General features: G+C 36.2%; 1 protein-coding gene across 4 annotated transcripts in view; it reads left to right on the top strand.

Moving 5' to 3' along the window:
- The window catches only part of GRIK2 (glutamate ionotropic receptor kainate type subunit 2), a 420,597-nt gene that overhangs the window by 160,574 nt on the left and 243,635 nt on the right, over positions 1–16,388 (top strand). For all 4 annotated transcript variants that reach the window (XM_074581042.1, XM_074581040.1, XM_074581041.1 and 1 more), the window contains 3 exons: positions 3,447–3,628; positions 9,501–9,554; positions 12,643–12,816. In XM_074581042.1, the coding sequence (XP_074437143.1) occupies positions 3,447–3,628; positions 9,501–9,554; positions 12,643–12,816 (410 nt within the window). The remainder of the gene's footprint in view (positions 1–3,446; positions 3,629–9,500; positions 9,555–12,642; positions 12,817–16,388) is intronic.

Here is a 16,388-nt window from a genome sequence, read left to right as displayed (position 1 = left end):
CAATCTGAAATAATTTAAATTTTTTGTCCACAAGGACATACATTCTACTTGCTTTATTTCTTAGTCTTAAGGAAATGGGAAAGACTTGGGGACAATTCTAAGTGTATGTATTGACATGTTATTGTCAGTTATTTTTGATAAGGTGGTTAATGGTTATGAGGTACATTATGTTGTTCATTTCAAAGCTTTACATTCTTGTAATTGTCCCAGGTCATCTGAAATGGTACTAATATGCAGCAGGTGTGTAAGATTTTAAGTTAGAAAATGCACCTCTACTATATAGCTTTAAAGTACATTTTTTCAAGACTATTTAGAAATCAAGTATTAAATCCATTTAAGCTTCCATTAAATACATTAATTCATGTTATGTAAATATCATTGCACCATTTGAGGTAACTACAGCAAATTCTTTAATTTGAATTAGTTTCTAAACGTACTATTTTCACAACTATGTAGATTTAACATCTGGCATTTACTCAGAAGTCATGTATACCCTAGCTATCACTGCTCTGTGTCTTACCAAGCAGGGACCAGGTCTAGTCATGAGAAAGTACTTCAGTTTCCATATGTGTTCTGCCTGTACTAAAATCTCCACTAAAAATTGCCAGTAAATATAGTGATGTTTCTGTGATTCTTTAATGGTGGATTTTATTTCCTTTTCAAAGCAGGACAAGCAAAACAAAATGTAGCAAAGAAAGCAGGACAAGTGTAAAATGAGACTTGCTAAATATAATTAATAGGAGTAAAAATTATTTGCAAGTTATTTGTGCTGGACAAAAGTTTCCAATTGTCTTCTTTTAGCAAGCAATGGCAAATAAACTGGAGCATGCAGATAATTTTTTATCCTGTCTTGAGTTAAATCATTTTCGTATGCTGTTATGTTATGTACAAAAGACCCTTAACATTTTTCACATTGTAATTTTGTATGGAAAATGTCATCCCACACTGAATTACTGGATTTAGTTCTTCACAGTACTTCAGCTGTTGATGAAGATCCTATAATAATGTTTTTAGAAGATGTAAATTTGAGAGATTATTTAGCTATAGGTAACAATTGTCTCAGTCTGAACAATATACTCATTGTTGAGAATGTTTGTATGTGATATACATGAGCCAGCAATATGCCCTTCTGGCCAAGAAGGCCAATGGTCTCTTAGGCTGCATTAAGAAGAGTGTGGCCAGCAGGTTGGGGGAGGTCATTCTCCCCCACTACTCTGCTCTGGTTGAGGTCACATCTGAAGTACTGTGTCCAGTTCTGGGCTCCCCAGTTCAAGAAGGGTGGGGAATTACTGGAAAGAGTCCAGCAGAGGGCTACAAAGATTGTCAAGGGTCTGGAGCATCTCATGAGGAAAGGGTGAGTGATGTGGGTCTCTCTAGCCTGGAGAAGAGAAGACTGAGAGGGGACCTCAGCAATGCTTGTAAATATCTAAAGAGTGGGTGTCAAGAGAATGGGGCCAGACTCTTTTCCGTGGTGACCAGTGATGGGACAAGAGGCAATGGGCACAAGCTGGAACACAGGAAATTCCATCTGAACATGAGGAAAAAATTCTTTACTTTGAGGGTGCCAGAGCACTGGAACAGGCTGCCCAGAGAGTTTGTGGAGTCTCCTTCTCTGGAGGTATTCAAAACCTGCCTGAACGCCTTCCGGTGTAACCTGCTCTAGGTGACACTGCTTTGGCAGGGGGATTGGACGAGATGATCTCCAAAGGTCCCTTTCGGCCCCTACCATTCTGTGATTCTGTGTTATAGGGATATTACTGAGAAATTGTGATAAAACTAAGAGATCGTATCTGTGACATTGACTTGTGAGTGAAGAAAAAAATACTTAAATTGACTAAATAGCACAGTTGTCCTTTCCCACTCTGCTTTTGGGCCTAAGAGGTCTACTGGGGTCCTCTGCCAGATCTCCACACCTGCAGTCTTAATTTAGTAATGTTCTATATAGTAAGCTATAATTCCTGTTCCAGCTAATTTCATCAGAAACTGTTGAGAAAATAATGTGGATCCTTTGTAGGGTCAAAAAGGGTGAATGATGAAATAAAGGAAACTGATTTTATCTTTCACTTATATTCTCTACTGGTCTGGTTCTGCTGGAAATGATTAGAGCTAAGTTCTTTACAATCTAAAAACTTCATAGCATAGAATCATAACAATACTATATTACTAAAATCTCTCAGCATTACGTTACTAAAAGAACAATATATTTTGGAAAAAGGCTGTATTAAATCTGCTGTCAGAGGTTATCACAATTTCTTACTGACGCTGTAGTGTGATTCCATGTTACATTATGACACTTCATTTCCTGAAATCAAGACAGCTTTGACATCCACTTGTAACCAGGAAGAATATCTAGAGATAAAATAAGATACCAGTGTTTTTTAATACTAGACAGTGCTGCCTGTGATGATAACTAAATAATTATTAGTCATCTCCATTAATATTTTTGATGTAGTAAAGTGAGCTATTACAGATTTTAGAAGTACTTTACTTCATTTATACCTGGATACTGCTGCAACTGAAAACCTAAGCGGAGCTTCCATTTTTTGGCAGTTGGGTGTATTTTATGTGTGCACTGCAAACATAATGAACAATAACCCTTGTTACTGCCACTAAGTGGAGAATGTTCTAATGCAAGAAGGAAGTGAGCACAGCAGAATTAATCTTTTTTTTACTAACACAAAAATAAACTGCTGCTTTATAGGACACCTGTTTTCACCCTGTCACTTTAATATAGTTAAACAAATTAATATTTAATATTGGTGACAGACCAATCAGTGGTCTGTAAGCCACACCACACACTGTTATGCTAATGTGAATAAGATTTTTGAAAAAATGTTACTGCATCTAATTCCATGGTAAAAGTAGAGTCATTCAAAATGGAATTGTGGAGTACTGAAGATGAATGCAATGGCATGAGTCATTTATTCAACCTTTTTGCTGCTGCATATATGTGTTTTTTAATCTATATAATCAAGAAAAAACCACCACACTCATCTGAATTATGTGAGAGTGTTTCACAGTGCTGAAATGATTCACAACTTTGTATGTAAAACTGATAGATAGGAGACTGGCTAATATGATTACAAACTATTACTCTGGGATATTGCTTTAATTGAATTAAAATAGTTATATACGTTCTTTGAAGAGGAATGTCATAGTTGCATTATAATGCTAGAACAAGATTTGTCTGTCTTAAGGTAATCCTAACTGACTCTGCTTACTGTCTGTTAATATTAAGGAAGAAGAAAGACTTATAAGAAAGTATTGTGAGTGCCGATACTTTTTTTTTTTAATAAAATTTTTATGTATCACTTGCAACATGTGAGTTGCAAGTGAAGGGAGAAGTGAGAAGGGAGAAAAATTAAAGAAACTTTGAATGTTTGTAGTAAGTTGTCCTTCTTGTTTTGATAACTTTCTTTTCTTTTGACTTCTCTCTTTTCTTTAAGGCCTTATTCGATTACAAGAGCTCATCAAGGCTCCATCACGATACAACCTGAGGCTAAAAATCCGTCAGTTACCAGCTGACACAAAAGATGCGAAGCCATTGCTAAAGGAGATGAAAAGAGGCAAAGAATTCCATGTAATCTTTGACTGCAGCCATGAAATGGCAGCAGGCATCTTGAAACAGGTAATCGTTATTTTGTCTTAAATGGCCTAATCTTTTCCATCCCTAATAAATAAAAGTAATATCCAGACTTAATGGCATTTAACAAGTAGGGGAATTGTATGTCAGTTTTACTGAGGCCTAACTGAAAATCAGCCAAGGATTTCAGAGATAGTTTTACTGGTGACACTAATGGTAGCTGCTTTCAGTATGTTTTTTAAAGAAACAGATTAATTGGTTCATATATAGGGGAAAAGGTATATCAGTCTTTCAATTATGACAGATTGGTACTTTGGAGAATGAATGCTTTAACCTGGGTTTTAAATGCTTCCTTAGTGTTATTTAATATATCTAAGATTATTTTTTTTTAAATTGAAATCTCTAAATTGTGTACTCTTAATCAGATAATGATATTTGAATAGTATGTTACCAACATAACACGTTAATGCGTTCCACTGATAGGACACAGCGCTACTAGGTATCTTTTAGAACCATATTCTCCTTGCACTACTAATAGGACTACAAAACACCTGAATACATTTGAGTAGGTGCTTTGAAAGTGTTTACTTTGTGGTGTACAAGTAAGATGTGTAGATGAGATATAGCTGAATGCTCAATACTTAACTGGCTTTATGTCGCAGAAGCAGATTTCAGTGATGTTTTCCAAGAGAAGGTGGCAATATAGCGACATACAAAGGATGCGGCTCATAAAAAAACTTACTGTAACCCTGAAGTATGCATGAAAGACATGCCATGTCTCCTTTAATTTAATGAGCTAGCTCCAAAGACTGGGAATTCTGTATGCGCAGAGGCCATTTCCCCCACAGTTTTTTAACTGAACTGTGACTTGCAATAAGGAGGATAGGAAAAATACCTAAACCAAAACAGTATTCTACATTTCTAATGCACAGCTTTTAGTGGCTTTAATTCATGTTTTTATTATGCTTGCTAGCAGACTGTATGGTTTGAATTGAAAGTAAAATGTATTTAAGATTTGAAAATATGTCTCTCATTAAAGGCACTCAGGAGTATTGTTATGGGTACAATTAAAATTGCTTGTAAACATACGCGTATACTATCATTTCTTTGCTTCATTGTTCATTGATTAAAAGGCTTTTATTAATTCCTACTAATTTTAAACCTCTGATGGTGGGTTTTGCTTTTTGCTAAGTGTAAGCCAGCCTAGTTAGTCTAATTGTTTAGCCCAAATCATCAAATGTACATTTAATTATTTTAACATGGAAAACGTGTTGATGACAATACAAAGCTGCAGTGCTAACAATAACTCCATCAAGGTACATTTTTTATACTGTACCTAGTAGTTTTCAGGTGAAAAGAAACTTTTCTTTCACAGTATACAACATTGTGTAAAACATGACTGGAGGGAGATGGGAACAATATTAAAAGCATTATATCTTTAATCACAGAATCACAGAATCTTCGTGGTTGGAAAGGACCCTTAAGATCATCGAGTCCAACCAAACAAGCTACAATCTCTGCCACTAGAGCATGCCCTGAAGTGCCACATCTAGATGTTTCTTAAACACCTCTAGGGATGGTGACTCCACCACCTCCCTGGGCAGGCTGTTCCAGTGCCTGACCACTCTTTCAGTAAAGTAATTCTTCCTAATAGCTAATCTAAACCTCCCCTGCCGCAACTTCAGACCATTTCCTCTGGTCCTGTCATTATTCACCTGGGAGAAGAGGACAACACCCACCTCTCTACAGCCTCCTTTCAGGTAGTTGTAGAGGGCAATGAGGTCTCCCTTCAGTCTCCTCTTCTGCAAGCTAAACATGCCCAGCTCCCTCAGCCTCTCCTCATATGACCTGGTGTCCAGACCCCTCACCAGCCTGGTAGCTCTCCTCTGGACATGCTCCAGCACTTCAATGTCGCTCTTGTACAGAGGGGCCCAGAACTGAACACAGTACTCGAGGTGAGGCCTCACCAGTGCCGAGACCAGAGGCACGATCACTGCCCTGCTCCTGCTGGCCACGCTATTCCTCATACAAGCCAGAATGCTGTTGGCCTTCTTGGCCACCTGGGCACACTGCTGGCTCATGTTAAGCTGGCCATCCAGCAGCACCCCCAGATCCTTCTCTGCTGGGCAGCTTTCCAGCCACTCTTCCCCAGGCCTGTAGTGTTGTTTGGGGTTGTTGTGACCGAAATGCAGGACCCGGCCCTTGGCCTTATTAAACCTCATACAGTTGGCCTTGGCCCATCGATCCAGCCTGTCCAGATCCCTCTGTAGAGCCTTCCTACCCTCAAGCAGAACAACACTCCCACCTAGTTTGGTGTCGTCTGCAAACATACTGAGGGCACACTCAATCCCCTCATCCAGATCATCGATAAAGATATTAAACAAAACTGGCCCCAAAACTGAGCCCTGAGGGACACCACTGGTGACCGGCCGCCAAGAGGATTTCACCCCATTAATCACAACTCGCTGGGCACGGCCATCCAGCCGGTTTTTAACCCAGCGAAGAGTACACTTGTCTATGCCATGATTCGCCAGCTTCTCCAGGAGAATGCTGTGGGGGATGGTGTCAAAGGCCTTACCAAAGTCCAGATAGACAACGTCCACAGCCTTCCCTGCATCCAGAAGGTGGGTCACGTGGTCATAGAAAGAGATCAGGTTGGTTAAGCAGGACCTCCCCTTCCTAAACCCATGCTGGCTGGCCGTGATCCCTTGGCTGCCCTGCACTTGCCATGAGAGCTCACTCAAGATGATCCTCTCCATGACCTTTGCTGGTACCGAGGTCAGGGTGACAGGCCCGTAGTTTGCCGGATCCTCCTTCCGACCCTTCTTGTAGATGGGCGTCACATTAGCCACCCTCCAGTCATCTGGTACCTCCCCTGTTGACCAAGATTGTTGACAAATGATGGAGAGAGAGGCTTGGTGAGCTCTCCCACCAGGTCCCTGAGTACTCTTGGTTGAATCCCATCTGGCCCCATAGACTTATGTGTGTCTAGGTGCAGAAGCAGCTCATTGACTACTTCCTCCTGGATTATGGGTGGGTTGCTCTGCTCTCCATCCTTATCTTCCAGCTCAGGAGGCTGAGCACCCTGGGGATAGCTCGTCTGACTATTGAAGACGGAGGCAAAGAAGGCATTAAGTATCTCAGCCTTCTCCTCATCATTGGTTGCAACTTTCCCCCCAGCATCCAGTAAGGGATGGAGATTCTCCCTGGTTCTCTTTTTGTTGATGTATTTATAAAAGCTTTATTTGTTGTCCTTAGTGGCCAAGTTGAGCTCCAGCTGGGCTTTTGCCTTCCTAATTTTCTCTCTGTATAACCTAATGAGATCTCTGTACTCCTCCTGAGTTGCCTGTCCCTTCTTCCAAAGGTGGTAAACCCTCCTTTTATTTCTAAGTCCCATGTGAAGTTCCTTATTCATCCAGACTGGCCATTTTCCCCGCCCTTTAGACTTGCGACACTTGGGGACAGCCTGCTCCTGGGCCTTTAAGATTTCCTTCTTGAAGAGCATCCAGCCTTCCTGGACCCCTTTGCCCTTCAGGACGGTCTCCCAAGGGACTCTCTCAACCAGTGTCCTGAACAAGTCAAAGTCCACCCTCCGGAAGTCCAAGGTGGAGGTTTTGCTACCCCCCCTCCTCACATCGCTATGAATTGAAAACTTGACCATTTCATGACCTCATCACTCTCTACAACTACTTGAAAGGACATTGTAGAGAGGTCTGTGCTGGTCTCTTCTCACAGGTAATTAGCGATAGAACAAGAGGGAATGGGTTCAAGCTGCAGTAGGGTAGGTTTAGGCTGGACATTAGGAAAAAATTCTTTACAGAAAGAGTGGTTAGACACTGGAATAGGCTGCCCAGGGAGGTGGTGGAGTCACCATCCCTGAAAGTGTTTAAGACTCGTTTAGATGTGGTGTTAAGGGATATGGTGTAGGGGATAACTTTGTAGAGTGGAGTTGGTGGTTGGACTTGGTGATCCCAAGGGTCTTTTCCAACCTAAATGATTCTATGATTAATTAACCAATTTTTTCTGGGGGTTTCTTCTTGGGAGGATGATTGCAAAGATTAATGATGAAGTTGCTGGAAGAGAAAACAAATTGGAAATAAAGAAAAAAAAAAGTACCTTGAGAGGCCAGTGAAATGGCAACTACTGTTTTCTGGCTAAAAATATATCATGAAAAGGGAAAAAAAAATCCCTTCATTCAGATAAGCATAATTAAATAAGGCAAATCTCAGTGGTAACTACATCACCAGGCAACCAGGGAAAGAAGACATGATTCAAAAGGTTAGGGAAGCACTGGAATAATGAGAGCAGAGAAATGACAATGTTTTGAAGAGGGAAAAGGAGTGAGTTCTTTTGAGAAGTGAGGATAGTGAGAGAAAGAAGACCTGGAAAAGAAAGAACACCAGCGCATAGCAGAATCAGGAACATGCGTAGGATGTTCTTCTGTAGAGATTCTGTGGAGTATGAAAGACCTGATTATGAGCAGTTAAGATATAGGAGAGTGCAAATGTGTTACATATACAAAGGAAGATACCTTGGCTTCATTTAAAAGCAACAACAACAAAAGATGAGATAATGGTTTTCCTGTGTTTAAGAGAATTTAAACTGTTATTGGCACACTACACTGTAGTTCCAAATATTATTGTGGGATTCTAAATACACAATAGTCATCCTTTGGAAAAGTGGTGTTGCAGTTTTTGTCAAAGTGTTGTCTGAAATATTATAAAACCTGATTATTTAAAATATTGCAGTTTTTGTCAAAGTCTTGTCTGAAATATTATAAAACTTGATATTTAAAATTCATTTTAGCTTTTAACTTTTCTTTGGAAAGGAACATATAGACTAGCCATTTTGTCATTTTTTAGACAATGTCACAAGTAAAAAGGCTCCCACAGCCTTCAGAACTCTGATTTTTTTTTTGTGTGTGTGTATACAAATTCAGGTATTATGACAGTCGTATAATTGTTGCCTTCAGTGTGTTTAAACGAGGTGTAATTGGTAGCGACTTGACAAAGAATTCTGTTGATAGTTTCTGGAAAGAAAGAAAACATTGCTTACATGTGTAGCTTTTTTACAGAGCTAAAATTAGGTAAAAATCACTTTAAGTACTCCAATGATTGAATAAATCATACTAGTCTAAGGCAAATTTTGTGCAGAGCATGAAGATACAGACCTTTCTGGTGAAAATGCCCTTAATGAATAAGAGTAATGAGACATCCATAGTTTATTGCTTTAAAATTGTATCTATCTACAAATATTTGCTCTTATACTGTTAAGAGAAAAGTATGAACATTTTAAAATGCACAGTTGATCAAAACCTATTGGTATTACATATTTAGCAAGACAGATGAAGGTACTTGATAGATATCTGAGTTTATAGAATCATATTATGAATATTTGTTCTTTATTTTTACTGAAATAGTATGTATCTTTCTATTCAAGACTTGACTTGAGTGGTTTCTTCCATGGTTGGAAAAATGTACACATGTATAATATAAGCTTGTTTCCTTCTTTTAAATGCATGGTATTGTTCATCAAAGTAGAAAAAAATATTTCCTATTAGGTTATTCTTTTTAAGGGAAGAGTTCAATAATGAATGAAAATATTGTCGACTCAAATTTTGTGTGGCAACTTAATGCATCCATTAGTATGTAAAACTATAAGCCACTTTCACATTTACTGCACTAAACAGTATAATAATATTCTTTATATCAGAAGATCTGGTTCATAAATTCCTTTAATAGTCAGTAATCTGCTCTAACTGCTAGGAAATGACTTGCTTGACCTAATTTTAGTATAATTCCAACCCTATAGTCTGATCCCAGTAGTGTTCTTTTGCAGCTTTTCATTTGCCATGTAAGTGTGATAAAAATGTATTATGTGACCTCAGAAACATTAATCTTTTGTTTATTTTTTTAAGGCTTTAGCTATGGGAATGATGACAGAATATTATCACTATATCTTTACCACACTGGTAAGTGGCTTATAAAAACGTACTGATGACATCTAACAAAGATGTTACTTTCCTTAATTATATTACTTGACAAAGTGAAAAAGGTCTCTCTGGAATGGGGTATGAGTAAACACTGTTGAGTTTTCTTACTTTCAGTGAAAATTTATCAGGATGGTTTAATTATTGTTTAGCAGTGTGCCTTGGAAAGTGATAGACCTGAAAAAGCAACTGATTCTGTAGTAGTGCAATTTTTAACTTTCAAGCAAGCTTAAATATATAATTCATAATTGATTTATTTTATGTTATGAATTTTGTCCTTTTTTAGCTATTTGTATGTGAAGACTGTGACATTTTAAACTTACTCATATATTCCATATTTTTAATCCAATATTTTACAAAGTAATTGTTCACTGTCATATGGTTCCTGAAAAATTTGCTGTGATTATTAGCACCATTTTATTTAACAGTCCACATGAGCTTTTTAGGCACCTGAATTATGCAATATTCTTTGGTGCCATTGTAAAAGTAATTAAGAAGAAATTTGATCATTCTTGGAACCATCAGATCTAAGATTTGCAATAAATGAACATTTAAATATGCTCAAATGCTCTTACAAAACATAACAAATGTGTGTGCGAAGACCTTTGTTGCCGCTCACCTCAGCCTAAGAAATAGTTTAAAAGTTGGTAAAATAGAAACTACAATTGTGCACCTTTCTTTGTTTTCCATTGTGCATGAATTTGCCCGTTTAGGTTGCAGTTCATTAAGGTTCTTAAAATACAAGTCATTTCAAGCATAAGACATATGTGCCTTGGTAAAACCAGGCTTGAAGTAACCTGTGTTTAAAGTCGCATACATATTTAAGTCCTTATGGAAATGAATCCTTTGTGGTAGGGTGGAAAGTTCACCTCAGAATCTCAAAACAGAAGTTCGTGGAAAGTACTAGCATGGAAATAGCTTGTTGAATAGAAAGCAAAATGATTTGTGGAGTTCATTAGAACTGTAAAGGCAAAATACCCTGCACAAGTAACTGTCATATTTCAGAAGGGTAAGTTGTTCTATACGGATTTAGGATTGCATGCAATAGATTTTCTCTCACTAGTCTATCCAAATGGATTCTAGATGTTTCAAGGCATTTTTTATTTTTTAAATTTTCATTTTGCTAATGGTTGAAATTGCTTCTTTGAGTAGTATGCTGTCCATTGGCATTTAGTTTTTATTCTTAAAGCTGCATTTTACAATCAGGATTTTCTGTCATTTCCTTATTAGAACATTAGCTTTTTTAGGAGAGATGGGTATTATATTGACTTGGAACTATCAAAGATGATTTAGTGCGGACAAATGGGTGATGAATTTTGATTTTGCAGTGTAGCTTTGGAACTTGCATCAGAATTTAGTTATTTTGATATATTAATTGCTTCTTACCTGACATGGTGAAAATCCTGTCAAATAAATTTTCCAGTCACAGTGTTTACAGCAGTCTTCTGTGTATTCTTCTCTTGATTGATTCAGGGTCTAATGCAGTAGCTCATTAATACTCTGACCTGTGTGCATTTATAATATATGCATAATATTGTTGTGTATAGTTATTATATTCCAGTGTAAACATGAATGTGTTTGGATTACATAATTACCTCTGAGGGTCTGACTTCTTTCACAGTAAAAACTGAGAGAATATTTAAAGGAAAAGTTGTAACATAGTTCTAGTTATGTTCAACCTTTCCTTTGCAAGAAAATGTTTTATTTCTATAGAGAAGAGGACATGAGTTAGGCTATTTGTAAATGAATAACTTAAAATCATTTTGACACCTGCGTATCTTAGGTATTATATATGGAAAATGCCATCATAATTAGTAGCTGTAATTAAAAATGGGTAATGATTGATACCTGGTTGATATTTTTGTGGGTTTAGTGATGTTAACAATGAATAATAAATTATATTCTGGCTTTACATAGTACAATATTTAATCTTCTTCAGCTCTAGCCAGTAAACAAAATGAATCCAGGCAAGTGTTACTCCTAATACTACCATTTCATGGAAATTAATAGTATATTAAACAGCCAGCAAAAAATAAATTAGATATGAGATGAACGACTAAGTATGAATTATGTGGAAAATTTATATGTTCAATGAAACCAAAATGTCTTATGTATAACCTTGATTATGTCACTTTAAAAAAATATTTAAAAGGAAACAGAAAATAAATAAAATGAAATTTTGTTTATAATGCATGTACCGAGGCCTAGTGAGTCATGACTGTTTTCTTCATCAACTTAATTTCCCTCCTCCATGTTCACAGCTTGATCTTAGACCTGAGTTTCGTGAAGTCAAGTGCTGGTTCTACGTTTTTGCTAAGGATTCTGTCAAAGGACTGGGATAATCTTGAGTTTACTTGCTTGATTTAAAATTTCATTTTCTTCTTTTTATTAATTTATATTTGCCTCTGTGTGTGTTGGGGGGCTAAATGCACACACACATACATACATACGTTTTGAAAATACATTAATTGGCAAAGGTTATTCTTGCAAAGATAAAATCCTAATCAAAGATATGTCCATGTTTGGAAATATGATTGATAGCAGTGAAAAATGTTTCTGTTTAAATTTACAGCCATGCACATTTCCCCTCTCCCCTCCAATTTATCATCTAGAGATCAACATGTTTGAGTTTCATAGGTGCAAGGAAACTGTTTTTCAGTTTATTTTATGACTTGAAGCCTGTTCTGGTAAACCAGAGAAGTAGCGATTACTAACAATATTTTAAGCAATTAACAATAATATTTAAGCCTACTCTATTATTTAAGCCTAACTAGTAATGGATACAGTTCTACAACTGGACTTATAATTTCCTATGAGGACCTTTTTTTTTTTAAAGAAAAAAACAAAGGCATTTGAATCTGTTCTATGTGAATCAGATTACTCCCACTATAGGGTCAGCTGAGTTGCTTGCTTATGAGCACCAGCCCACAGATAAACAGAGCATACTTCCTAGTGTATATCATGCTGTTACTCCTGCAAATTTCAGTACTCTCATATGGGGAGATGGTCTAACAATTGAAATAGGAATTGCAGTGTAATAAAGAATTTATGTGATGGTCATTTTTTTCAGGACCTTTTTGCCTTGGATGTGGAACCCTATCGGTATAGTGGAGTTAATATGACTGGATTCAGAATTCTAAACACGGAAAATACCCAGGTGTCATCTATCATTGAGAAGTGGTCTATGGAGCGATTGCAAGCACCTCCTAAGCCTGATTCAGGTTTGCTGGATGGATTTATGACGGTATGAATATTTGTGATTAGTTCCCTTTTTTGTATATGTTTGCAAAGCTAAAAAAAACTTTTAACTTTTTATTTCTGTTACTAAAATTGTTTAGAGATATGAGACCAAATATTATTGTAGATGTGAGTCAGAGAGTAATTGTGGTGTGTCCGTTAATATTCTGTAGGCCGAATACATAGCCATATTAACTTTCTTTCAAAATCACACATACTGTATTTTTTTCCAAATGATAATGCCAAATTGTAAATGTCTAATTCATCTAGGCCATATTTCTCTACTATGTTGTGAAAATATTGTATGGGATCATGTAAAATCCTGACAAAAATCAAGCTAAAACACAGTCATCCCTTTTTCTTCTTTTTGTGTCTTACTCATTTAAGATTTATTCATTAATAATGTGTAGTATTTCATTCCTACATAATTATTTTTTTTCCATTTTATATACTGTACATACTGTACATACTGTAAATAATATCTTCTAATATCTCTTCCAGTTTCTATGCCTTCATATATCTAATTAGTCTGGTGGTTTGGTTTTTTTTTTCCTTCCATTGCCATTATTCTTTGGCCTCACTTCAGTTCATGAAAATTGCAATTATATTCATGCAAATAAACTTTCATTACTAGGTTTTCAGTGAGTTTTTACTTATCAGCTGGAATTAAATCTACAATCATAATGTCCAGAAGGGATTTATTTTAAAACATATCTCACATTAGGACCTCTTTACTATTCAAATGTGTTGAAAGATCTGATTTTCCACTTTGGCCCAGACCGATTTGTAACATCTTTGCTGACAGAGTTCCACTGCTCTTTAGGGTTTGCTTTTTTTTTTTTAAAGCCCTTTCATGTTCCATTTGAAAAATAGCAAATTCTGTTTCTTGAAGATTAGTATCTTCATTATCTATCAGTTATCTAGATTGTGTTAATTGAGCCACTTAACATAGCTAATCTTTTGAACGATATTTTGCTACTGATAAGATTTAAAGATTTTATTGACATTAAATACTAAATGACAATCAGTATTTTAATAAGTTAATTTCCCTTTTGTCTTGTTTTCAGAAAATTACCCTTTTAGAGAAAAATAATTTTTTTCTTCTATTTACTTGTTGTGTTTGGTATCTTGAATATGATAACTGTAAACATTTTAAATTTAATTTATTTACTAGTTCTGTTGTGCTGCACTTTTAAAGTAGTATATGATGGGATCTGTGAAGATAATGTTATTCACTTCTCTAAATAAGTCCAAATAAGCAAATGAATCCCCAAAACTTAGAAATTTGTGACGTATACATCTGATTTACATATAGCTGCTGCTTATTCTTTTAGGTCATTGTATCGTGCTTCCTTGCTTGCATTAATATTTTAATTTTTTGATTTTTACCTTTTTTCAATTGAAAATTTGTAGCAGTTAATCTCATTCATTGTAGTTGTATATTTTATGCATTGATCAAAGATATAATGGATCTCAAACCTTTGCATAGTTACCAAGATCAGTAGAAATAGTTACTTTATCAGAACATAGGGCCATATAGTCAATAAAATGATAGAATAATAAATATTGGAACTGAGTTCTGTGGGCCAGTCGCATGTTTCTCATCTTTCGTGATGCTGTAAAGAAAGTGCCATTCTCAGAAGAGCTTCTGATGTGAGGCAGAAACCTATTATTACTAGTATATGACTGTGTAAGACCATACTTTACACCATTACTTTGCCTCAGGACAGAAAAGATGAAGTGCATGAAAAACACACTGTTTTTTCTTCTGGACCCTTAAGAGCTCTCTTTGTCAATCTAAGAGGAACCAAGTATTCATACAGACTGTGATGAATATTTTATGGAGATTCTTTATGTTGATTAAACCTCTAAATGCTCTTTGATTACCTGGGTTTTAGATATCTGGGATATGTGGATAGAATTTTAAGGATGTTTAAAGGCCTAAGTGTTAGGTGTTTACAGAGCTTTTATAAGTTGACCCTTAGATACAGAAAAAACATTCACAGGATGTCAGTTTTACAAGAAATGTCTTTGGAAGGTGTAAAAGTAGGTTATGTCATGACATTATTGCACAAAATTCTTCCTGTGCTTGGAATAAAATAAGTCATTTTATTGATGACTTATTAATAAAGTTGTTAAGTTTGTAAAATGTGATTTCTATTTCACTGTTGTTCACGTGTGTTTGAAGTCAGAAATGCACTCAGGAATTCAAGATTCTACACAAATGTTAATTGCTGTTATGGAATACTCTCACTGATACGGGCTGAACTGAGAATTTGTTTTATTTTCACTGGTTGATAATGACTACAGCTTACTCAGAAAAAATGTTTGCAATAAGCCTGCTTAACGATGGGAGCTCATTCAGCTTGAGCCATATAGCTAAATGCCATTTAATCAGGTATTAAAATATCTGAAACTTAAGAATTTGCGAAATAAAAAACTGAGGTTTGTCTGTGTCTGAGCACTTGGAGATCTCAGAGAAGACTAACTGGTTTCGAATGCTGTAAAACCAGGCAGCTAGGGATCACAAAGTTTGTAAGTTCTGGTGGTGTTTGTGTCTTCGTCTCACTTTTCCACCATATGTAAATCAACTTAGCCATCATGACAGAGCTAGACCTGTCAATTTAATGACATTGCATTTCCTTATTTATGATTCATAGAGTTCCCAGTCTTAATTCTTGTTTTGTTTTCTGTAGGCTTGTGTAACTCTTGAATTATTATGTAATTTTCCTCATAATCATCTGACCTTTAGTATCCCAATGTGATAAAAAGTGGGTATAAAATTTCATCTCATCTCTTTGGAATGTTACAAGTCAAATTTCCAAGTGTGGATCCTATTGACTTCAATTCGGATAGTTTCTAGGCTGCTCCTCAGGACGGCTCTGGAAAGGGTGGTGCTTTAGCTCACCCAAGAAGCTTAGTGATGAAAAACAAGTTTTCCATCACAATATACTCTCCTTTTAGGGTTTCTTAAGATTCTTTGTATGGGCTTTGAAAACCATATTTAAATTACTTAATGAATGCTACCATATTTAATCATTCTATTATTAATTAAATGTTGACTTATTTGTATAACTGTTGTGGTTTAATCCCAGTTGGCAACTTAAGCACCACACACCCGCTTGCTCATTCCTCCACCCCTCCCACCCTCCCGGCGTCTGCAGTGTTTTTTCCATGCACGTTTCTGTCCCAGGGACCAGTCAATTATAATATATGAACAGCATTCAAATAAAAAGAGGCTGAATAGAGGTCTGCTCCAGGTTAAATATTTGGAGTTGTATGTCACCAAAATGAATGGGGTATTTTTTTGTATACAAAATGTGTGATAGATTCAGGTATACAAACCTGTAGTTCTGTTGAGGCAATCTGTCTTGAAAGTATTTCAGCATTGCAGATTGCAGTACAGACTGAAACTAGTCTGTAACATTCTTACAATGTTACAAAACAACTTTTAACTAGATTGGGGATCTTTAAGCAATTCTCTGATATATGATATATTCATTACTGTTATTTTTCACTAACTTTATACTAAATTCTGAAATTTGAAAGTTGTTGCTACTTAGCAACCACTTGAGCAAA

Source organism: Larus michahellis, chromosome 3 (genome assembly GCF_964199755.1).
Source record: "Larus michahellis chromosome 3, bLarMic1.1, whole genome shotgun sequence".
Taxonomy (NCBI): Eukaryota; Metazoa; Chordata; class Aves; order Charadriiformes; family Laridae; genus Larus; species Larus michahellis.
This window is presented reverse-complemented; position numbering and strand designations above follow the sequence as displayed.